Genomic DNA, 25,966 nt, shown 5'->3' with positions numbered 1-25,966 from the left:
ATACTCATGAACAGAGCGTGAAAACATTGGGAAAATTACATATCTCTGTCATTCATTGTATTTACCATTTCTTTTTGCTGTCAGCAAATATAGTTGAGAGCTTATACCTGAAAAAGAAGTTAGCTTGGCATTATGCATGAGGGTCTGACAGTTTGTACAATCAACTCTAAAGGGAAAGTGTGAGGCAAGATTCTGAGCATTTCTTTCATTTATCTCCTTCACAGGTGTCAAAATGGAAGAGAGCCTCCCTCCTGGCACAAGCTTGAAATGCACAATCTGTAACTACACAGCAGATTCTCTTATTACATTCCAACATCACATCATGTCTCACCTGTCACAGGCGGCCTTCAGATGCAATCACTGCCATATCAGTTTTCAGAGCCACAGGGAACTCTTACAGCATCAGGACTTACATGGTCATGGCAGCAAACTTCACAGGGAGGGAGACGCCACTGAGCATTCCCCCAGGGGGTCTGAGGAAAGCCTACAGCAGCAGCAGCAGCAGGCCCGTGCTGAGCTAGCCAACAGGAAGGATGCTCTACTGGGAAGTCCCAAAGGGGCCCTCAACAAGGAGGCCAGCACAGATACAGAGGCTGACAAGGCAGAGAAGAAGCCCATGCTGTCTGTTCAGAAGGGAGAGGCCCTTCAAGGCAACAAAGCCAGTTTTTCTTACACCAGGATCAAGTCTGAGCCTTCCAGTCCCAGGCTGGCCTCCTCCCCTGTGCAGCATAACATGCCTACATTTCCCATGGGTCCTTTTTTGTCACAGTTTGCTTTCTCCCAAGACATTTCAGTTGTCCCGCAAGCTTCTGAGATTCTGGCTAAAATGTCAGAGCTGGTTCACCGGAGGCTGCGCCATGGAGGGAACAGCTACCCCCCTGTCATCTACAGTCCTCTTATGCCCAAAGGGGCCACCTGTTTTGAATGCAATATCACCTTCAGCAACCTGGACAACTATTTGGTTCACAAAAAGCACTACTGTAACAGCCGTTGGCAACACATGGCAAAGTCCCCAGACTTCTCCGCCCTTTCAGATAAGGTTCCAGAGGCAGTGAGCCCCAACAGTGGTCACAGTTCTGTAAGCATGTTGGCAGGCTGCCACCCAACAGAGGCTGATAATCATCTCATGCAGTCTGCCTGTCTTAACTCAAATGTGTTGGACATGATCAGTGCCGGAGCCAAAGGGGCTGATAAAGATCTTGCAGGTCAGGGAAAGAAGGTCTCTACCCCAACTGGGGCGGAGGAGCGGCAGAATGGAAAGCAAATGGATGGGAAGAGCCCGAGTACAGGTTTGGTGGAGAGTGACAATGACCCAACCAAAACAACCTGTGATGCCTGCAATATCACATTCAGCCGTCATGAGACCTACATGGTCCACAAACAGTACTACTGTGCCACCCGTCATGACCCACCTATGAAACGGTTGTCCACCAACAAGGTACCCTCCATGCAGAGAACCATGAGAACACGCAAGCGCAGAAAGATGTATGAGATGTGTATCCCTGACCAAGACCACCAGAGGCCCCCTATGGTTCAGTCAGGTTTTCTTGGGGTTTCTCCGATAAACCCCTGTACATCTCATGAAGCTGTAGAGAGCCTCGCTGAGCGCTTCCAACCCCGATGTGACTTATTCCCAGGTATGGTACCAAAACATCTGGAGGCCTCTCTGACTGTCACTAAACCTATTCTGGCACCCAAATGTAATACAGTGGAGCAGCAAGAGCTGGATGCACCCATTGATCTCAGCAAAAAGTGTTCACCAGTCCCTGAAAAGTCATGTAGCTCCCCAAAAAGACTGTTGGACTATCATGAATGTGCAGTATGCAAAATAAGTTTTAACAAGGTAGAGAACTACCTGGCGCACAAACAGAACTTTTGCCCTGCAACAGCCGCCGCAACTGCTGCCGCTACTCAACAGCAACAACATCCGCAACAGCAGCAACACAATGAAACTGCAAGTCTGGAACAAACACTGTTCCAAGATGTGAAAAATGAAAGCAGTAACAATCCTGAAGATGTTTATGAAAAGAGTTCAGGCAAATGTGACAAGAATGGGAAGGTGATGGTGCAAAATGGAGGGATGTTCCCACCTCAACTGGGTCCTGTGCCAGGACCCAAGACTTTTGCTGAGCCCCAACTTATCCAATCAAAAGATGAGAAAAGTATGTTTCTGCCCCACTGTCTTTATCCTGGGGCAATAAAGAAGATGAAAGGTCACGAGCACATATCCCCGTATTTTGGGATAAAGCCAACTGATTATGTGACTGGGGTTGCTGTGATGCAGGGTGAGGTCGTTGAACAAGACCAGAACGTTAATGGGGGTGAGGGCTTAGGAGGAGGAGTAGATACAGGAACAACCAGAGAGCAGGCCCAGCAGCCGGCTGCTAACGGCTGCCCCCACACTGGCAAGGAGCCCCTTCCTCTACTGCCAAAAAACCGGGGTATGGTCATTGTCAATGGGCATAAGCCAGAGGAGCGTTCAGGTAGCACTCCAGCACAACAGGAGAACCAGCCTCAGCCAGAGATCCAACCTTCTAATGCCTCACCTACGTGGGCCACAGAGAACCAGGCTGACTCCAATGAGAACATGTCACCTCCTTCCAAGTCTCCAAATGATGATGCTGCACCCACAGCAAACAAAGGCATGAATGGATCTGGAAGTGGCAAGTACTGCCGCCTCTGTGATATCCAGTTCAACAATCTGTCAAACTTTATTACCCATAAGAAGTTTTACTGTTCCTCACATGCTGCAGAGCATGTAAAATAAGTTAATAAGACATTACTTTCTTCTCTTCCCTCACCTTTTGTCGCCAATTTTTACCCAATTTTACTCCTTTTTTTGGTACACTGTTGTATTTGGAAAAGTGCATCATGCAGTGACAAACACTGCTTGTGGACAATCAAGAAAAGCTTCTTCTTCCATTGTTTTAAGACTTAGAAATATAAAATCATTGATTAAAAAAGAAAAGAAAAATGAATTAAGAATAATATTGGTGCCACTTTCTCATTAATTTATTTTACAATCAGTATTAATAGGGGTAGTGATCTTAATTTAAATTCAAAATGAAATTTATATCAGAGTTGTTTGTAATGTTATTGTATAGTCATTCTTGTGTAGCACACATATTGTTTACACTGTATTGTAGGCTCAATAAAACAATAGACAATACAAAAATGAGATGCATTTTAGACACAAAAAAAGCTACTGAGGCACTTGTGTATTCTTATTTGCTGTACCAGTTTCTGTATATGGCCAAAATGTCACATGCTGTTGCTACTATAAGTTCTTTGCCTTTGAAAACCATCCTTTGGGAGTGATAACCAGGCACAACCCTGCATCTCACATTTTGGCTTATACACATGGCTTTGCATACATACGTGACTGTTTGTCCCTGTCTCTTTTCTTCAACTCAGATGTGGATGTTTCATGAGGATGGCAGCATTCTTGTATAGTACTCGTATTTCTGTTTGATGCTTAACTTCGGTCTCCCTTTTTTGAAATTTTCTCTCAATGCAATACTTTGTAAATTAGGGAACATTACTGAAAGCAGTATTATGAAATGGGGATTGTGCATATAATTATTTGTAACCCCATAGGGAAAAAAAGAAGAATTGTACAAGAATTAAGTTTATCGCTGATGAACAAGATGGGAAGGTCAGTGGGGATACTGATGTAAAATGATCATTCCAATGTCCTAATTATGGGAGAAAATGTTTCTTAAAACGTTGTTGCTATGCATGTATATGGATGGAATTAAATTCCAAATCTGTTGGAAATTTTTATTTTGATGTGGTGTCATAATTAAACTTAAATCCTCAGGATAAACTACTGCTGTGAGGTTTTTCATTTTTACTGCATTTACCCATTACATTCCATGCTTTTCACAAAAATAAGAGCAGTCTAGTTAAAAATAGATTCAGTACATCAAGAGTTTACAAATTAGTTTGCTGCCAACTTGCAGTTCATAAAAAAAAGTAATCAACCAAAATCCTAAGAAAGGGCCAGTGTGGTTGTGATTAATCTCAGACTCTCAACAAAAGATCAAGACTCAAGCTAAAAGCTGACATAGAGAAAGAGGAACTTAACTTTCTCTGAGCTAAAACATTTTAGAATCTTCATACAGAACCGATTGCTAACTTTAGTAGTAACTGAGCAATGACTGCTGTGTCCTTTAGCTTAATAATAAATACTGTATGATTCAAATGTTTGTTTTTGCTTAAGTTGGGAAATATTTTATCAAACTAATTGGCATGCAGTAATAACCTGCTAAAAAATCTTGCAAAAACATTTTTAAAAACACAACTGGAATATTTATTATGCATCAACAAATTTAACAATTAGTCCGTCTATGTTTGGGATACTGTTAAATGATGGGCGTGGGTCACTCTCTCTGCTGTTTGCCTTGCCGTTGGTTGACAAGCTTCCTCAGGTGCTGGCTGATTACAGATGGCTTTTTGTAGATCATTCGCCGGTCTGCTCCTTTCATGTGAATGTGATTGGCTGATGGATAGGTCCCTTCGAGAAACTTCTTTTGAAGCTTAGCAACCATCTGGTTCAGGGAAAATAATTTACTGTGAGGTGTACACAATTGTTCATGAGTATTGTTTTGTAACGGTCCATGCAGTTTAGAGAAGTGCAGCTACAGCAGTCATTCTCACCTGGTTTAGTTGTTCTGGTATTTGCTGGTCAAAGGATTCACCAGTGATCACACTCACAGGTATTCGGCTGGTGAGGGGCTTAAACTTCGAGATATCCCTTTAAAAGAGTATTCAAATGCTCATTTGGTTAACCAGTAAGATATTTGTTTTGACCTTCCCAAACCACACACTTAAACACCAATCAAAAATGATGCACGTCTGTTTGCCATACCTTACTTGTGCTGCACTTTCATTCAAAAAGTAATGTTCATCCACAGCACTGCTCTGGTGTGCAGGGTTGCTTAGTAGATATTTCTATTTGAGAAATTGAAAGAGAAAAATCATTAAAAATATCCAATGCATAACATTTTTTCTTACACATCAGCCATGACATTGCCTTCTGATGGGAAACAAAACAATAAAGCAAGCCATAACCAAGTACTTTGAAAATGATGAAAAAACAAACAAATTAAATGTGCATTGCTCTCAAAAGTAGGGAATATACATTTAATGTTGATGCTGTGCATATTTTCTGTGAAACTAATTAGTTAGTGGCATAACTTTACCTTTATCAATTGTTAGGATTAGAAATAGTATGAAATATAAAACACATTTAGTTCTCAAATGTCATTTTAGCCAAATCACACATGAAAAACATTGCTCAGCTGTCCAGATACTCCATCTGGATCTGAAATCTCAAACCAAGTCATGTTCCCCTTCAGCTGTATTTCTCACCCACATGATGAGACTACATATATTGGTGCTGTTAACGTCCCAGCAAACAATTCTGCTCCAAGTCCAATTAAGCAGTGGTTACAGAACATGCCCTTGAGAAATGGACTGTATGCTCTACTGAGTCTGGCAAGCTTATGAGTGTCTGTGCCTGTTATAACCTTCACTAGCCTGTCTACAAAACCTTTTTCTGTCCTTGGAGAATTCAAGTACAATGATGTCCTTATCTCCTTGGCAACGATTTAAATGCTTGAAAGCTCAAATAAGTCCCTTATCACCCCTGCCATCAAATCATGGGTGGCTGTCAGCAGGGAACAAGGAGTCTTAACGAACTGTTCCCAATTGTTCTCAATCAGCCTTTTCAGTATCATAAGGAAGCTGGAAGGGAAGAAAAAACATATTGCTGAATGGTTTAATAGAAATGTCACAAAGTGTTGAATATGTGTTTTGCAACCAAAAATGAAAATGTTTATATTTGAAGTTTTTTGTTTAAATTTGATTAAAAGCATTGCAATGTCTCTTGCAATTATCTTTCTACAGTATGTTCTAACAACACTTCACAGAATTATCTGTTTCCCTTCTGTCCGCGATTTTCATGATATACAATTATTCAGTATAACCAAATATACTGGTTGTTCATCAATAAAAATCCATCTCTGCTGCTGATTTTCTACAGCATGTAAGAAATTAGAACATGGGGGCGCTGGTGGCACAGTGATTAGTGCGTACGTCCCCATGTATGGAGGCTATAGTCCTCAAAGTGGGCGGCCCGGGTTCAACTCTGGCCTGTGGCCTCTTTCCTGCATGTCATTCCCCTGTCTCTCCCTGATTTCCGACTCTGTCCTCTGTCCATCTAATGAAAACAAAAAAGGCCAAAGACAAATCTTTTTAAAAAAAATTTTTTAAATGACTACAGGATGTCATCACAGGCAGGCATGTCACTGGGTGAGTGTTTTATTCACATTCATAGCAGAGTCTGGACAGGTGCAAAATGAAAACCCCTCCCTTAAAAAAACAACCAATTCCTCATAAACTTTCTCATATGTCAAAACGCTGACTTTAAAATATTTTAGGCATCGGGGGGGATACAGTGCAACTGTAGCCTCGGTTTTAGAAAATTATCCTCTATTTTCCAATGATGCCTAGAGCCAACTCACACACAGTATTGGACAACATTAAGGCAAAACTTTTGAATTCACAATCCAATAACATGTCTGCTGAGGATAAGAAATTATTCTACTAACACTAGCACCATCCTGTGGCTGCACTGGAAAAGTGTGAAGTACATTTTAAATGCCTTAAAAAGTATCACTTTGTCATTCAATCATGGATGACTGGGACTGAGCTGTCGAACAATGTTATATCAGTTTACAACAAATAACTTTTATACGACCTAGCAAACAATACTGCTCAATAGCAGGTAGTAGTGGAATAAGAGGGAAGACTTTCCTAGAAAAAAGTGAACAACTTAAACTGTATTCAGTTGTTGTATCACACACATAGTTGTTTAACAATGTTTTTTAAAGCATGATCATTGAAATAAATGTAATTTATTTTGTTTAAAGGCACCAGAAATACCGCAACAGCTCATAAGCCAATAAAAAGAACCGTTCATGAAACATAACCAGTTCTCTAAGAAGCCTTTCTGCTTAAACAGCGTCTTTGCTAGTGTCTTCAGGTATGCTACAAGGGTAATGAGGGTACTTTGTCCATTTTTGTTACTCTGTAGTGAAATATAAAAAGTTGGTTTAAGTTTACTAAGTAAAAAGACTGTTACTGTAACAACAAAATGATATGCACTTTAACCTATTAAGCTCATACTGTATTTACGCATTTTTTAGTGTGTGGGTGTGTACATTAGCCAGACCTGGCGCTGCACGAACTCCTCAGAGACATTTTCCCCTCCTTTAATAGTCGGTTCAATTGCCCCAAGGATAATCAGCATACGACTCAGCCCTGTAGCTGCCGAAAACTGCCTGACTTGGAGTGATGGCAACAGCTTACCATACCTGAAAAACAGAAATATTCAAATAAATAACTTAAAATGCCAGTAAACTTCAATGTTGCTTTGCTGGCTTTGTTGCCATAGTACAGTAACCTTAAGGCCCTGACACACCAAGCAGATGGCAACTAACGAGTGGCGACGTAGGCTGCCTGTGGCAAGATGCCTTTCATCTTGGCCCAAAAGTTGCACTAGAACACATAAAGACTACAGCTTACCAGGATGTATGTTCTACGCATGAGTGAGACTGCTGACGCTGATTCAAAATGTTTAATCAGACGAAAAAAGCCTACTGGGGCTTAAGGGTAGTGACAGAGCTGGACACAACACAAAAACTAGGGTGACGACCGATCACCAATAGCCAACGGTCTCCTTGATGTCTCATTGTCTTTAGGTTAAACAGCAAGTTTGAAAATTTATGAGCCATGTGTCCAAAGATTTGTTTTAAAAGTGTGAATTCAAAAGTAATTGTCGCACTGATGAATTAACAAACAAGGACTTTTGCTATTTTCAAGTATGCACAAAATTCAACTCGATTTGTTGTATGTAATTATTGATTACTGATGCATTTTAATGTAATCATTAAAGCCATCCTGAAACATTGTCATTAGTTTTCCAAAGTCAGTAGAACTTACTAACAGTGGGAAGATGTAAACGACCATATTATTATAAATGTGTGCTGCTCAATGTGTTTAGGTTCTAAATGGCTCCATGTCAAAAAACAAAAATTATATAATCATAGCAAAAGAAATGTTAATAATACATGTGCTTCTCTATCGCTCATCTTTTCAAAACAAAATGTGGAAGTTTCCAGAATGAGAAATACAGTTATTTTTAGCATATTACAAGAGAAGAAGTAGGGGATTTTGTAACTCAGGAGGCTCAATCGGTCTTGGCTCAATGGTGCTTTGAATTGGCTGGTCTCAGCTTGTGGATGCTGATCAATAGTGCTATGCTCCTGCTAGGATCAGCACATCATGCAGTTTTCTTCTACATATAGCCAATAGGAGCACTGGTAAACACTTAACACTGTCTTTGTCTTACATGTAATTTAGATCACAATGACAGCACTGTACCCCTGTGTGCTACTACTTCATCTCTCCTTTACACAATCTAATATTAAATGCTATGGCTGGTAAGTAACCATGAATGACATCACCAAACACATTTACCAATTGATTAAAATTGATTGAAATAAAAAAACACAAAAATGAATAATTTTTTTATTAAATTTTTTTTTGAGGGGGGTTGCATATATATATATATATATATATATATATATATATATATATATATATATATATATATAGAGAGAGAGAGAGAGAGAGAGAGAGAGAGAGAGAGAGAGAGAGAGAGAGAGAGAGAGAGAGAGAGAGAGACTGTGAATGTTATTATAGCAGCTTGTTTTGCGCATCATTTGGTCCTATTATCTAATGGTCTTGAGGTTCCTGCATGCTTTAAATATTTGCATCTCAGTTAAGTCCTGCAGAGAAGGATCCAGGGGTTATCCTAAACAATGATTTGTCTTGCTATAAGCAGGACTTAAGTTTAAATCAACAATTTGGGCTGTGTTGAGGGCTACTAGTAGTTTTCTTTACATTTTAATGTGAAACATTTACTTCTGTTAATACTTTAAGTGTTACTTTGGACAGACATTCTACAAAAAAAAATAACTATAAGATTGTAATGTTGCCACGTTGTTGTTTTACTTTTTAAAGTACAGAAATATATACACAAGAATATGACATCTTTTAGAAACCCTACATGTTACAATTTATGCAGACAGGTTTAATTAATGCAACCCCCTGTATAAGTCAACACCCCAGTTAAAATAGTCTGGCTCTAGATCTGATTGGACAGAACTCAATTCCATCCACATATTGCTAATGAGCTGAGCAATCCTTTATAGCAGTGAGTGTCAGTTTGTAGATAGCCATAATACATAGTATGGTAGGTTGATTTAAACAGGGTTTGCAAGCTGAGGGTCAAATTATTGACAAAGCAGTATGTGACTTTAGTGCAAGAAAAATAGGGGGGTTTTTTTTATCCTGAGTACCAAAGCAGTGCCTTTCTGAGCCTTTTTTAATATCAGAGGCAGCAGAAGAGTTTCTTCAGGGGCTGAACTACAGTATCCATGCAGAACTCCCATATCCCCCATTCCCGCAAAGCAAACTAGAGGTTCCACTTATTGGATGAAGATTTACAAGCTTGCTTCTTTTCTTAGACACAAGATTACACTAAGAGAAAACAGGCATAGGCAGCCACTTCATCTGAGTCAAGACTAGACCATGAATGCTATAATAACTTGTCCATGTTGTCAGAACACAACAGTCAAAAGTTTCCAAATTTATTTTCCTAAAAAAAAAAAAAGAAAAAAAAACTTTTAAGTAGAACACATTTTTTTGTATGGAAACAGTGACAGTTTTATCTTTTAGGCTTCATCTGTAATGTTCTGTAGTAGATTTCTCATTCCATGATATTAGAAGTTGAAATGAAGCTGAGGTCTTTGGCTCCTGTGCTCCTCTTGGCATCTCTCTAAAGAATCTTTTTTCCATTTTCTCTTTTCACACGTGAGTAAGATATAGGCAGTTCACGTTAGGATGGAGAGGGGTTGCTCTGGGAAGCCAGAGCTAACTGTTAAGCCTCCCAGAGGTGGCATGTGCCTAACTTGGCAAAACACAGGTGAGAGTTGCCCACCTTATAAACTCAGTGATGTCTTAGCTCTTGCTGCCCATCGATCTACTCCACTGAGTAATGAGGTCTATTAGGGTCTATGTTATGTGACAGATGGTAAATGGACTTGCTTTTCTAGTCTTCTGACTACGCAAAGCACTTTTTACAATGCATGTCACACATACCCATTCACACACTGATGGCAGAAGTTGCTATGTAGTGTGACCAGAAAACCCCCAAATCCCCAAAATCAGAAGTAACTAACCCTATTCATGTGCATTCAGAAGCCACTGATGAAGCATTAGGTGCAATTTGGGTCCTTCCCAAGAACTCATCGAACATGTTGCTGCAGGAGCTGAGAATAGAACCTTTGACCTTCCAGTTGAGAGATGATGACTACCAACTGAACCATAAGACTAATTCGGGTGAAATTGGATGGAGGGATTGTTTCACATGTGCTTATCCTTTTCAAAAGGGAACATGTACGGTATCTTGTGTTTTTATCACATTTGAATAATGGATTAAATCGTAAAGAAATGACTGCTCAGATAAAGTTGATGCCAACAGCAACAAATGGATCTTAGGTGTTACAAACAGCTGTTAGGAGACAACATGTCTGCCACATTCATTGCAGACTCCTAAAAGGTTTAAACAATTAAAAAATAAGAGCAGGTTTAAACGAAACAAACAAACAAACCTGGAGAATTCTTAATTAAAGAGTTTTATATATCAGGCCTGTCTTTTGACATTCTCACCATCCTGCTCCCCCCACAAAAAAATAATAATCTCAAAACTTAATTTAGAAATTACTCTCTTGACCTGTCTCTTTTTACTTGGCTGTTGATGTAAAAACACAGTCCCCGTCAGCTTGCTAGTACAAATCTGGTTGAATCATTCTCAGGTCTACACATTGAACACTATTTCAAGGATTCTCCAGCCACCTGTCCTATTCCCACCTCTTTTTTCCATTTTTAATTCTGCCCCGGAGTGAGGATTATGTGAAGCAAGGCATGCGTGTCAAAGGGAAATTTAGTGGGTAAAGACAGCCAAGATTGGCGGGATGAATTAAACAGATAACAGGAGGAGACGAAGTGGGGGAACCATGTAGAGCAAAACGCCTCACTGATGTTGGTCATTTCAGAGGGCTCTTTTTTTCCTCCCCACAGGAGCGAGGAGGCAATATCTAAATTAATAAAGTGATGAAATGAGTTTGTGCGGTGGACTTTCTGCTGTTTGACTTTCCCATCTGGATTAGTGCAGGCTGAATGGACGCTCTGTTACTTTTGTTACAACTGCGCAATTCACTGTCGGAATTTGGACCTGAAGTGATAAGGTTCCCCTCCTCCTCCTCATTACCATCTCATTTCACATGCAGGGCCTCTGTTACCTGAGAGCCTGCTCACTCACAAAACATGAACTATTACACAGGTTTCTTCCAACTATTACAATGGGTAAAGTATATTTTAAAACATACTATTACAAAAAGCTCAGCTGAAATAAGACTGAAGGCTCATTTTTTTCTAAAAAAAAACACTAGTAACACCACAGATTATTACAAAAAAGGGCAAAGACAGATATGTGAACTATATGGTAAATGGGCTACAGTTTGTATAATGCTTTTCTAGTCTATTGACTACTCAAAGCACTTTTACACAGCATGTCACAACTACACATTCACACACTGATGGCTGGTTGTTATGTACTGTATATAGATAGACAGATAGATAGATAGATACTTTATTGATCCCAAGGGAAATTCAGGCAGGTATATTGACCATAAGTAGTATCTAATCTTTTTCATACACACCTGACGCAGCAGGGGGAGTAATTAGGGGTTAAATGTCTATCCCAAGTACATCGGACATGTTGCTCACAGGAGCTGGGATCAAACCTTTGATCTTCCAGTTAAGAAACGACAACTCTACCAACTGAGCCACAGCCTACAACTCTGTCACATGCTCAATATCTTTAAACAAAATTATAACCATCATACCTCACAGCAAAAATTCTAACTGTTGTTAAAGACATACAACATGTCACCCAAAATTTGGCAAAGAAGCAGCCAGAATGTCCTCCTAAGTTTTGATTTTGATTTGAACAGAGAACATAGGTGGCACATTTTAAGGCACAGTAAACAGCAGACCAACAGGTGTTGCAGTGATGGAAGCAGGCAAAATATTTTTTCTCCAAATATACTTGGGTAGCCCGCCCAGCTATTGTCTACAGTACGTGTGGGAAATACTGTACTGAAGTAAATATTTTTTATTTTAAATACAAATTTATTTATTTTGAGCAATACATTGAGTATCAAAAATGAAAAATATGCTAAACGTACACATTTGGGCATTAAGGTGCCTCAAATTAATGCATTCCAATTCTACAGCTATGCTGATGTCTTGTGTCTTATCCTCTCACTTTCTTCACTTTTAAAGAACAGAAGACTAAAATTTACTTGGGAAAAATCATGCATAAATACCATAGACTGTATATAGATATGAACTCATGGTCTATTTTAAGAAGAAGTATATATATGTGGAACGAGGACATTTGTGTAAGATACCGCACTCTACATTGAAGTAATACACCTTTAAATCAAATGATTGACTCACTCTATGATATAATAAAATTATTACACTATAAGGACCTTGTGTAACAACTATAAATGTAACAAAAGTTAGTACATTTTGGGCTCAGCATTTTGTTACATTATTGACCAGTTATTACATTTTGGGTTTTATTACGGTAATTACATTTCGGGTCGTTGTTACATTTTGGTAGTTGTTACACAACAAGGCTTTTTGTCTTTGATTGCTTTCAAGTTGAATAAACATGTATTTGAGCATATGGTACTTAAAATACTGCGCTGAGTGGAAAAGTTGGGCCAAAATTAACACTGAGATATACAGTCCAATTATCTTTGCTAAAGTTTACCTAGATAATAAAATCGTTTAACTCAAGTTTTCATTTTATTTATTTTTTTCAATCAGTTAAATGAAGTTTAGTCTCCAAAAAATAGATCACTTTTCAAACTTTCAAAGAATGACATTTTATCACACACATTCAGCTATAGAGGAGAGAGTAAAACACTGTGTTGCAATAAAGATAAAGTATTATCTTTGTCATGAACCTGATGGGCAGAGCAGATCAATTCATAGCCAACAGGATGCCATACTACCAGCCAGTGGAGCCACCATCCATAATCCTGTGCACCGAGTACATGTATTATTTTTCAGTGAAAACTAAACCGTGACAACAGGCGATGCTTTATTTAACACTTTTTCATTTATTTTCTCTTGTCTGTTTTTGAGTTCAGTCCATTCCCTGATGTTATGATGAATTTACATTGGTAGGAATATGGTTGGTGTAATATAACAGTAATTTTGAGCGTTGAACTGTAAACTTAACTATGTTGAATCAAGTTTGTTGTGTGTTTTGGGAAACATTCAGGCTTTTAGAAACAAAAAGCCACTTTGCAGTGATGCTTGTGCAGAGTTTAATAAAAGCACATAGTCCGCTAATGTACCCTGAGCAATTGTGGTCTGCCAGAAGGCAGCAGCCATTTAGTCCATGATAAAATCCCCAACACAGTGACTGTTTTCAAAAGATAAAAAACTAAAAATATTTTCCTCGCACAAAAGCTAACATCCATGCTACGTGCTTCCTCAGCTCCTCAAGAGGACACTACCTTTAATTAAAGCTGCTAAAAAAATTTTTTAAAAAACAGACATCTGACTCAAACACCCTCATCGGCCACTTGATTACGTAGGTAAATCTTATGAAGCGAGTTGAACCACCTTATATCTTCAGAACTGCCTTGATTCTTCGTGGCAAGGATTAAGAAAGGTTCTGGAAACACTCGAGAGATTTTGGTCCATATTGACATGAGAGCATCACACCTTTGCGGCAGATTTGTCGGCTGCACATCCATGAGACGAATGCCCCATTCCACCACATCTCAAAGGTGCTCTACTGGTGAGAATTGGTGTCTCTGTAGGCCATTTGAGTGCAGTGAAATCATTGTCATGTTCGAGAAACTAGTTTGACATTTCATGAGCTTTGTAACATGGCATGTTATACTGCTGGATGTAGGTGCAGAAGATTGACACACAGTGGTCATCAAGGGATGGACATGGTCAGCAAAAACACTCAAGTAGGCTGTGACATTTAAATGAGGCTCAATATATTTTGTGCCACATTGTCCACTACTTTTTCCATGATTCCCTCAATTTATTCTGGCTAAAAATGTATTTGTATTTTCTATGCTCACTGTTCTTTTATAAGACAGTCCGAGCAAAATGCCATTATTATCATATATTTAACCAGTGCAATGTCTGATTAAACAATTTAAATTACCAGGCTTGAATGGCACATTGCACCTCTTTATTCAATCAGTAAGACTATAAGTGGGAAATAAAGTAAGGATGTCAATTCAGAGTATTGGTTCAGGTGGTTACAGTAGTTTTAACATTTGGAGTCTAAAAATACTTACAATCAGTAAGTAAAATCTTTAGAACAACTGACGATTAACATTGATAACACCTTTGAGGTGTAATACTTAGTAGGAACACACGGAGTCACTCTTGCACCATATCTGATTGCTCTCATCCATCTTCTCTGAATCAAAAGTATAGACAGACAAAAGGCATCTTTGGCAGTATGGAGAGGAGGATCAGGAGAGAACAGAGGGATCACTGACACATTGAATCCATTACTGAAACACATTAGGCCTTAGTGAGGTTGCACCTTCATCTACTGCTGCATTTACCCTATACCTTCCATTATCAAACTTTTTCAGTTACCGTCTCCCTTGCCCTCTTTTCAATCTTCCATACATTAATTCAGCGATCCTTCGACCTTCTTGAAAGCAGGGCTGTGCTCTAGTGGGTTATCAAACGCAGCTTACTGTGAAAGCACAGGCTCTGGGAGAGTGACTAAATATGTCATCACTGGCCTGGCCTCAACTGTTATCAATTCAATTCCCACTTGTATTTGATCTGTTTTTGAAATCATAACTGCCCTGTACTTATAACTGCACTGTTTAGATTTTCCTGTCTTTTTCATGTTGATTTACAGTATGTATATCTGTTATATTTAAAAGCCTCCTGTGGACCTGTCAGCATTTTAGTATGAACACTATGTGCAGTGTATTTGGGAGTTCTGCACAGCTAAAATGTTTAAATACATAAAAAATAGAAGAGGAGAAAGACATAATCTTAAACAAACACTCAGAGATAGCATATTGCCACTAACAGTTTGATTAACTACAGTAGAATTGTATGAACTATATGGAAGGGAGAAAAGAACATTTTGAGGAGCTGTTTTGCCTTTAATTCTTTCGGAAAACAAGTTGCCTTGAAGAATGATAAAGACCATCAACATTCAATCATATTAAACCTCGTCTAGACAGTGATTCAAACGTATTACAGCAAGTGTGAGGCTGGGTCTTCATCTAAGCAACAGTCATGCTCCGTTATAAACCACACAACCCAATCAGGCATACAGTAGACCCAGGCCTGTAGCCATATCGAGGACCATGCTGAGAAAGTCATACAACATCCAAAATATGGATTTATTCTGCATACAAACATGACAGCAATAACATTTCTCAGATACACATCATTTACAGTAATATTTGAAAACACACCCCAACCACAAAATGCGTGTTCAATCATCACCAAAGCGTAAGGTCTATCCCACTACACAAGAGGGTTCTCAAATATAAAATGTCATCTAAGAAAATAAATTCCCTATGGTGTAAAAAGGTTTTAGACTCAATACACAAACAAAGATACACATCGAACTTTATCTTTTCAAAGCTTCTGTGAAGTGAGCTGTGATTTTGATCTAAAATAGCAAACAAGACTAACAACTAGAAGACTGATAGTTATATTCCATATTTCCAAAAAATATGGGGGCTTTTGTATAAAATGTCAATGAAACCGGCACAGTTGTTTACAGATTGTAAACCTCTCCCCATATTACTGTACCTGTCTAGATTCTCTTTTAATCCTAAATCATGTTAATCACTTGTTAACTGCTGAATTCATTTATTGTGAAAGTTCCACCATTTTTGAGAATTACACAACTTTTCCAGTATTTTGTTGCCACTTTTTTGAAAATATGTTTCCAGGCATCATGAACAAAAAGCATATACTTTTGTAAAAACATGAACTAATCTCAAGAGTGAACATTTAATATATTGTGCTCTCTTAATTAAATATGGGGTTTTGGTGTTTTGAAAATTCCTCCTTTATTAACATTTTTAATCAAGAAGATTCCCATGCAGTACATTTGACATTTCTAAGTCCCATGTACAGGATTAGTGAGGGCATTAGAGGTACCAGTGCGACCACAAGAGACGCAAAAAACGGCACAAATTTAAAGTTTATCACAGTAGTTTAAAACATAAAATGAAAAGTTTATCTGGTTCATTCTTGATGTTAATTTCACTGGAAAACATCCAATTCCATCTACAATTGTTTACTACGGTTGGTCAATTTTAGAGTCCACCAAGCCAGAATATTGTTATAGTAAAAAAAAGAGCACTATACTACAAGTTTGTCGGTATGAATTACTAAAGCATTGAGCTAAGTCACTTAAAAAGCTTCTATCTGTTAAATATGTATATATTTTGCAAAATTCAAGGTATTTAGGAATGGTTCAATCACAAACCCCTTGTACAGAGGAATTAGTCCTTGAAACAGGTAGCTTTGGTTTGACTCTGAGCCTCATTAACTTCTAATGGGAAACAGCACTTGACTTTAAGTCAACAACACAGATTTAAATAAAAGCCATAAACGCAGTACGAGCTTAGAAAATAGTTTTAATATTTAAACAAAGCTTGCTCTAAACATTATAAACTGAAAATAGCTTTGGAGTAAGATGTCCTAAAACATATGGTACAATTGCAATTAAAAAAAAGGAAAAAAGTAAGCAAGCTAAAGAGTTACTTACTGTACATGGCCCAGAGTGATATGAAAATGTAGAGAATATATCTTCTAACACCAACGAAAAAAGTGCAAGGCTTATCGAATGGAGCAGACTGGCTGTATCTGGGCTCCATTTGATAGCAGCTCTTCCACAAGGAGAGGAGTTTCACTATACTGTTTAAAGAGACAGCTGTGTCATGAATCCACAACACCCCTTGCCCAAGAGCTGTTCGATGAAGCTGGTTCATGGGAGACATGATTCAACCATCCAAAAGCATGAGGGCATGCATCAACCAGTTTGTATTTATGGTTAAAAAAAAAAGTTAAAAAAACAACAACTATAAATTCAAAGAGATTTATAGTTAATTAAAAGTGCCAACACCATTTAATTAACAACATGGCTATCATAGAAGCAAAATCAACATATGGCATTTTCTTTTTCTGACTGCAAAAACACTACTTCCCACTACACCCAAACATCCTGGCAGCACTCTTTGTGAAGCGGTGTTGTAGTCGATTCCCCAGTCCTCTGAGGACAGTTTGTGTATAGAGTTATGAACATGTACGACAGAATCTGCACACTTTTCCAAATTCCAAATTTCTCTACCAAAACCAAAAGTGCACCTTTAAATTAAGTTAAGCAGTGCAAGCTATCAGATGAATTTTTATTGTGTTGAATTGATATAAGAATGTCTTATACAACGGCTAATTTTATAGGTTAGCAAAGCTGTTCACAGAAACTGTAAATGTTGTGCAGTTATGTCCCAGTGATGATGTTGTTGTAAATATCATAACAAATTTAAGCAGCAAAACAAAAAGCTATACGAAAATGTTACAATTTGACAAGACAGAACATTCTCCAGAGGACTGCTAAATTTTGAGTATCTAAAATAAAATGTTGAAAGCCCTGACTGAGCTCAGGATTTATTAGGAAGGCCGCTGTTTCACTCTAAGCTATTTTATTTTATAAACCTCAACCGACATACAGTAGATGGTTAGTAATAAAATCTTTCTATTCTTTAAACAGCTCAATGAGCAGCATTGAATCAGCTGTTGAAAAAAACGGCACTCTCACTTTTTCCTCCGAGTTAAACTCTGACTCATGTGATCGTCTTTTCATTCATCAGTTCATTTGGGCTTCTTATAAACCTTGGGTGCACACACAAGCGAGACTATTCATGTCTTGAGTCAGCCCTTATTCATTACGGCTGGATTGCGGTTATGGAATGACTTGAGGTGTGTACAAGCAGGCCAGAAACATACTGACGTAGGAGATCAGGGTAGCTAAGAGGAGCTAAACTGAGAAGTTAAAACACAGAAGTGAACAACCTTGGTAGGAATCAAAACCCAGGGCTGAACTGACCTTGGCTTGTTCTGCAGGTTTTCTCAGTCTGTTCTCTGCAACTACTGTACATCCCTGTCTGGTTTGGATCAGATGGACCAAAGTGGACAGACACAGACTGCAACGGACAATCAGGACAGAAAAATAATTGGTGTCGACCTACCCCAAATCTAGGACTTATACCAGTACAGGGTCAGGAAACAGACAGGTAGATTCCTCACACCCCGGTCACAAACTGTTCAAACTCCTTCCCTTTCAGTAGGCGTTACAGATCACAGTAGGCCAAAACAAGCAGACACAGGAACAGTTTTTCCCCCCAGGCTGTCACTTCGATGAACAATAAACAGTCATAGAGTGTCAGGACTGTAACTGCCGCGTAATAACTCTGCAACGTCAATGTACATATACTGTAAACAGCTCTGGGGAAAAAAAAAAAAAAACACTGGAAATGTTTCTCTAATCAGCCATTCCTTTCCAGTGCCAATTAAAATCCAACACAAGCACACTGGACCTCACTGGACCCAAATCTTGATTAACGAGGAAAAGTATAAAAATCACTGCTGTGGTAATCACTGTTCTCTTGCAATAGGACTAGCTGGACATTCACACAGTGAGCAGCCGTTCTGTAGGTAGGAATGCCTTGTTGATGGTCAGAGGAGAATGGCCAAATGGGTTTGGGCTCAAAGAAGGGCAACAGTAAGTAAAATAACCACTCATTACAACCGTTTTATGCAGACCAGCATCTCTGAACACACAACACGTCCAGCATTGTTGCTGACCACGTCCATCCAATTATGACCACACTTCCAGCAGGATAACGCGTCACATCACAAAACACATATAATATCAAACTACAATTTTGAACATGACTATTAGTTCACTTTATGCAAATTGGCCTCCACAGTCACCAGTTCTCAATCCAATAGAGCACCTTTGGGATGTGGTGGTTTGGGAGATTCGTCTCATAAGACACTGCAGCCGACAAATCTGCAGTAACTGTGTCATACTATCATTTCAACATTGACCAAAATATCTGAGGAATGTTTCCAGCACCTTTTCAAATCTATTCCACAAAGACTAAATACAGTTCCGAAAGCAAAAGGTGGTCTAACCCAGTACTAGCAAGATGTATGATAGTACGAATTTCTGTGAATACGTTCAGTGTGGTTACATCTTGTGGAGATGATCTTGCTGTTAGCAGACTACGATTTATTCTTAGAAGATATTACCATATTTGAAGAGAAACACGATATATGAGGTATCACAAAAGTATAATGTATGGCCTCAGTTGACAGTACAAGGATGAAGTGTTCCTCAAATATAGGTGTGACATTTAAAGAGTAAAGGTCATGTGTTTCTTCACACCATGTACAGAAATATCTAAAGTGGGAAGGAATTTGTGACATCTGTTGTGCTGTATATAAGGACTCCACACTGACCAATAAATCGTCTATCTCTCAGCCTGCACAGAGTCTCAGTGTTGTCTGTTAGAGTAGAACCACGGCCGTGATATGCTGCGTGAATATTATCCAGTCTGTTGATAGATTCAGCTTTAGGGACAGTTATATTATTCAACCCATCAGTGTACCTAATAAAGTGGCCAATTAGTGTATATATATTATTTGAATTTAAATGATCAATCTAAGCACACCTTTAATGAATGCTAAAAACTCTACATCGTGTAAATTAATCCAACTGTCACATACAGTAATTACATTTTTAATTATCAGGTTTACTTAAGCATCTTTTGGACTACACACCACTGCACTGTTGTCTTGATCAGTCTTGTACATATTAATCATTGCTGTTTTGTTTGTTGTTTATAGTGAATTTGTATACTTTGTACATAGAGAGCACAGTTCACTGAAGAAAACATCTGTGCGTGTACGCATACATAAAGCTGATTCTCATCTTCTCTTTTCAGACATTTCCTCTTTTTTTTTTTTTTTCCCCTTTCACCTTTATCCTACTCCTACCTACACCCCTGAACCCAGAAATAACTCACCAGTAATCTTTCCACTCATCCTGCTCAAAAAGGTCTTCTGGGATGGGATCAATCAGCACCAGGTCTGACACTTGCCTGAAGATGAAGAAAAGGAAACACACAACTGTGAAGTCAGACTAAAAAACAGCCTTGTCCTTGCTACACTTCTGGCATGTTTGTCTGTCTGTTCAACTGTCCTCTGTCCCATGGTCCCTCTGTCCCATGGTCCCATTATGGCCCTAGTTGTAATGAGTGTGAGATGGATAGGATAGCTGGTGTCATCAAACGTGATTACTTCTGTCCTGTCCCAACAGACAAGTGACCACACATTCAGCAGATCCAGGGACAAACATTCAATTTGGAAAGGTGTCATTTACTCTGCAGTTCTTATTTTCATAAACATAGTACATAATTACAAACCTAACCTGAAATCCTTTGGGCTGGAAGCTTTTCATTTTAAACACTGAAGCATATCTAAAATTACCTGCATATGGTAGATTATTGGAAGGAAACTTTGATGTGTTGTAAGCTAGAAGATTCAGTAACAATGCATTCAATAAAAACATATTCGCTGCCCCGGTCAGTCTCTGGTTCTCAAAAAAAATGTCAAAGTGATGCTCCAGGTATGAAGAGGGGGAAAAAGCAAGAAGAGGTGAGACGATGAGTCGCTCCTCTTCCTGCTAGTACCGGTCCTCGCCACTAGATGTCTCACTCGAGGACTAAAATCTTAGACTAACATAAAAAGGCTCACTACAACCCCATAATACAAAGAATCATATACTGCTCTTTAAATTCTTAGAAAAAAAAAATAGAACCTACCAAAATTATCAATAGAATAGTATGAAATAAAAAAATATTTTCAAGAGCAAAAAAAAAATGTCTCCACTTTACAAAATGTTGCAGGGGGTAGGACAGGGCACAAAGAGGGAGTGTGAGTTTATTCTCTGCTCTGAATGTCATTACCCTATGTCTTCTGAAACAAGTTGTATTAGTTTACAAAATTTCCTTTGAGAAAAGTCTATAGATTTCGATCAAAAAATTTACAAAGCCATAATGCCCCATTTCTTGATCCGATCTTTTATATATAAGATATACCCTTTTGTAGACAGATTATGAACAAATCTTATTTTCATAAAACGAAAAGAGAAACATTAATAGCTGTGCACAAACACTGACCTGTGTTTAAATGAGCATGGTTAAAGAACACAGCAACATAGGACAATCATTTTAACAGAGTTAATCAAATGCTTAAACTACACAATGTACTTAATTTTACACTTTCTAAAAAGAAATCCTCAACAATTGCAACAGCGTTTAACAAACGTAGGCGACACTTTTCAGGTAGCCTAGGTTAATTTTTCCTGACAATTTTTTCTTTTTGAATCTTGAAATAGCAAGCTATTAGTGCAGGAGAGAGCTGGGGGTGTGATGTCTCAAGTTAAAACTGAAACCTGCCATCATTTGAATATTTTTCTGCAGATGCTTCCTGCTGATGTTATCCTGCTCTCTCAGTTTAGGATGATCGTTGGCGTTACTAGTTTCTGCACACAGGGCTTTACCTGTCGTGGCAATGGAATATCAAGTAAAACATTTCCTAATGCAAGTAAAGTCACTTCAGTGCCTTTATAAAACATACTATTGATGAATCTTGTCATAAGAGTAGAAACATAAAAATAATCCAATGGTATAACGTAGGGAAGGACAAGCTGAAGTATGTTCAGAGAGGAGAGGGGCGGTTCAGGCGTTTGCAGGTGTGTAGATATCAAAATGAAAGAGAGGTCAAATAAGCAGATTAAAGTTGACAAACACCCCCAGAAAACAGCCAAACATAATGGAAATTGGATATTCTATTGACACCAAGACCTTTATTTGCAAAACTGGTATAGGTCCTTTGGGTATTTAAATTCGACAGTACTTACACGTCATAAATGTGGCTGTAAAATCTACAATTGAGTGTGCCAAGCTCAGAGCCCACCAAGATGAAGGGCTTGGCTATCCCAGCAGTCTGCAGAAGTCGGTTCAAATCATCTACCATCCTGGAAGACAAAAACAACAATCTGCAACAAGCATAATATTCAAATGTTCTATACACTGGACAATAGGGTATATTTATTAAGCTAGGTGTGACTTAGACTCCAAGCATTCAAGATAAACACCACAGAAAATAATTCTCTTTGAGTCAACGAGAAATGTACCCATGGGAAAATAAAAATAATGTCTCCTTTTGTATGGTATTGTATGAATTGTGGCTTTTTATGGTTAGCGACCTCCAAGCCAACTCTGGCCCAACAGTTCTGTTGTGCATGGTCCTTGTTAAATGAACGCAACAAAAAATAGACACATTCAACAGAGTATCCAGATGTTTCCCTAACCTATTAAATAAAAAAATGACTTGTTTTTAAATCACGAATTGTAAAGATTTAGGGTTTGGTTACTTTTTGGTTTTGGTTACTGATTTTATTTATTCATAAAATTGCTGACCGCACAAGAGAGAACGAGGGAAAAAGTGTAGGCATGTGACGACCTCCTTGAGACTACACAATTTTGAACTGTGCCTGAGCCCTCAGCAGCTTTGTACAACAAAACTAAACTAAAATAAAAATAAAAAAATCCCTCTAGACTCCTGTGGAGAGAAGACAAAGCAAGAGAGAGAAAGAGGGAGATAGACAGGTCCACTGTCCACACATTTAATCTTGTAAATGCTCTGATTGAGGTGCCTCATATCTAAACTAAAGCTTCTCATGAATTGGCTTTAAAAATGTTAATGTTAATGCTTGCTAAACTATAAATAATGGAATATTGAATTCAGAACGCGAGGTGTACTCTTGGTGTTTGTCTGTGTGTGGACACAATGAGCAGATTGATGTCATTTGTTTCAAAAACGACATCATTTTGAGAAATAAAAAAACACATTTGATAGAGATGCAACTCTAATATTAAAATATACCCTATGATATGAGTAAAACAGTATACATTTAAAGATTATCTTATTTTAAATCATCTTTAAATATATAGCAATCTGATTTGGTGAGCCTGCAAAGAAAGAGAAAAACGTCAACACTACTTACACACAGCCCAATAACCCCCCACCTCATCATATAATAAACACTGCAAATACTACACGTACTTTTACCATCCACTATAACTGGCAGTGTAGCTACAAATATGATGTATTTATTGATTTGTTGTTGCTTTGTCTGTCTCTTAGTGCATCTCCCTCTATCCTCTTACAACCCCAACACAGTTTAATCAGATAGCTGTTCAACACGAGTCCAAATCTACTCAAAGTATTTACCTTTTGCAAGGACCTTTTTCCTTGCCACTGTTTTGCTAAATGTTGCTTACTGCTGTGTTCATGGTGGGTTGGGTCTACACAAGTAATGGAGCAAAGGGTATGGTCTATCCCTGCTCTTCTGGTAAAGTGTCTTGAATAGGCACTTGAATAGAGAAGCCTATAAATAGGCTTTACACAAAAGGAATCAATGGATTAATTAAATAGTAATGGTTATAAAATAAATGAGAAAATGTTGTCCCACAGAAAAGCTACTACAACCAGCAAATGTGAATACCATTGTACATATACCCTTACAGTGAGGCAGAGACAGGGATAATAGCAGCACGTAAATTATTTAACAGCCTCATTTTGGTACCGTTGCAGATCCCACCTTTCCTGGTTGTGATACTTCATCTTACAGTCTATCTTAAAAAGTATCAGCCCATATATGTTATACATAAAAGCGCACAAGAAGATTGATACATTACAAACCGTCCAGTTGTTGACATCCCCCAAAATTTCTCTGTTCCTGAAGTTTCATTCTGCATCAGGCGCTTGCTAAAGCCAAGTCCTGTTCTGTCATAGGTACAGACCTGAGCCAATTGACAAACAGAACAGTCCAAAGTGAAAAAAAAAATGGGGGAAAAAAGATACTTTCACAATGCATTATACATAAGTTTTGTTTTGTGTTGTGTTTTGGCTTATGTAATGTAGTTGGTTGGGTGTATCTAGTCCCTTTCCAGACAAGCTAGTGACCTCAATTGGGTCACATTTCAGACAAACAACATGAGGCAGGCTGTCGGCCCCAACTTTCTGCTATACCGAGTCCTCATTGAGCAAAGACGATGTGGCACGGCCACTGCAAAGATTGTCCCTAAATGCCCCTAGCACAAAAACATGGCCTCATTAGTAGTTACTAGTTAAAAAAAACAAACCATTTACAAAAAAGAATGTCTTCGGTCACAAGCAAAGCTCTGTTTTTTAAACTCACTCACAGTATATGTTTTGTTATTCATCAGCAATTAATGCAGTATTTCATTAATGATGAACTGTTTTAATTTACAATGATACAAAATCTATACAATTTCAAAAAACATTAATTCTATACAATTCAACGTATTTATGTTGTTTGCTCACCTTTGTTATTGCTGCAACACTTTCTTGGACATGCAACCAAACATCTGAGGACATTCCCGTTGGTGCATCCAATACGACTGAAGTAAAACAAACTGTTTATAGTACTGGACTCAATTAACAAACACCGACATAGAGCTGAGTTTCATTAAAAATGTGTGGGGGTTAAAATGTATTCATGCAAGAGCAAGTATTATATTTGGAGGATTTATTACCAACTGGTTTTCCTTTTCCTTTACACAAAAGATGCATCTTTTGGCCCAAACCAATATCAACAATCTGGCCATCTAGAAATGAGTGAACAAAATTAGAAAGAGACATGGAGGTTCAAAGAAAACTTCTCATTAGAAAATGGATATTACAAACGTGTTTAGCAGGTTATTGTAAGAAAGTACTGAAAGTAAACAACTTCGTTAGTGTAAGTAAACAGAACCTTTTGGCAAGAGCATCTGTCCTTCTCTCTGCAGCGATGCATAGTTGAGGAAAGGAGGGATGATGATGATCAAAATCAGACACTTGGCTATATTCAGCAGCGCAGAACTGTTCAACCATCTGCCTCCAGCCTCAGCTTGGTTGTGAGCTAGATCCTAGCAAACAGAGAAGAAAATGCCAGTAACTCACACATTCATCTGGAAAAAAACCCTTCTTTTTAACCATGGATATCCATTTACATCTTAATACATTTATATCCAATACGTATCTCTGATACTACTTCTTCAGCGAGTTAATCCCACGAGTGTTAGTTGTTAAAGATTCACTGATAATCCCCGAGCAAAGCGATTACAACTGTTTATATTTTACGGCTGGGAGTGTATGCTGAATGTAAGAAAACCTTCTAAGTCAAGAGTGGATAAAACTGTTTATAAAAAGGGATTTTGCTCTAAAAGAAGGGACACAGTGTGGTGTCGTGCTGTGTGGTTGTGCTACACCTCACGCCACTTTTAGATAAACAACAGAGTTAGAAACATAAGAAGCAGACAGCGTTTGATTGGCACACGCTAAATTATGTCCTTTGTCTCCTTTAAAACGATTTGATAATGTTTGCTTACATATTGCTGCTATCAGAATTCACTGTAAGAGGGCAGTCACGTGCGCAATACACTAGTGAGCTAGCTATCGTTAACAGAAGCGACATCTTTCTATCATACCCTGCAAATTACCTTTCTATCTGGCCCATCACTGGTCGATGCTTGAGCGCCGGTTCTGGTACGCATGTTGAAATAAATAGTTGTAAACCTACACACACTCTAATGTCAAT

The 25,966-nt window shown here is 38.3% G+C and overlaps 2 protein-coding genes across 2 annotated transcripts in view; one reads left to right on the top strand and one right to left on the bottom strand.

Moving 5' to 3' along the window:
• zfpm2a (zinc finger protein, FOG family member 2a) overlaps window positions 1-3,612 on the top strand; it is a 106,443-nt gene extending 102,831 nt beyond the window's left edge. Inside the window, exon 8 of the mRNA XM_079343446.1 lies at window positions 225-3,612. Within this exon, the coding sequence (XP_079199572.1) occupies window positions 225-2,767 (2,543 nt within the window). The 3' untranslated portion in view covers window positions 2,768-3,612. The remainder of the gene's footprint in view (window positions 1-224) is intronic.
• Window positions 2,991-25,966, bottom strand: LOC306823710 (uncharacterized protein). The gene is made up of 11 exons (XM_079343473.1): window positions 25,869-25,966; window positions 25,142-25,295; window positions 24,924-24,995; window positions 24,712-24,788; window positions 24,067-24,167; window positions 22,220-22,336; window positions 20,322-20,396; window positions 7,238-7,379; window positions 4,871-4,953; window positions 4,660-4,756; window positions 2,991-4,550 (listed from the first exon to the last, which is right to left on the bottom strand). The coding sequence occupies exons 1-11, from the start codon at window positions 25,920-25,922 to the stop codon at window positions 4,383-4,385; spliced, it is 1,140 nt and encodes a 379-aa protein (XP_079199599.1). The 5' UTR covers window positions 25,923-25,966; the 3' UTR covers window positions 2,991-4,382.

Source organism: Symphodus melops (assembly GCF_947650265.1).
Source record: "Symphodus melops genome assembly, chromosome: 5".
Classification (NCBI taxonomy): Eukaryota; Metazoa; Chordata; class Actinopteri; order Labriformes; family Labridae; genus Symphodus; species Symphodus melops.
Note: the sequence above shows the minus strand (reverse complement) of the source record. Positions and strands in the feature narration are given on the sequence as shown.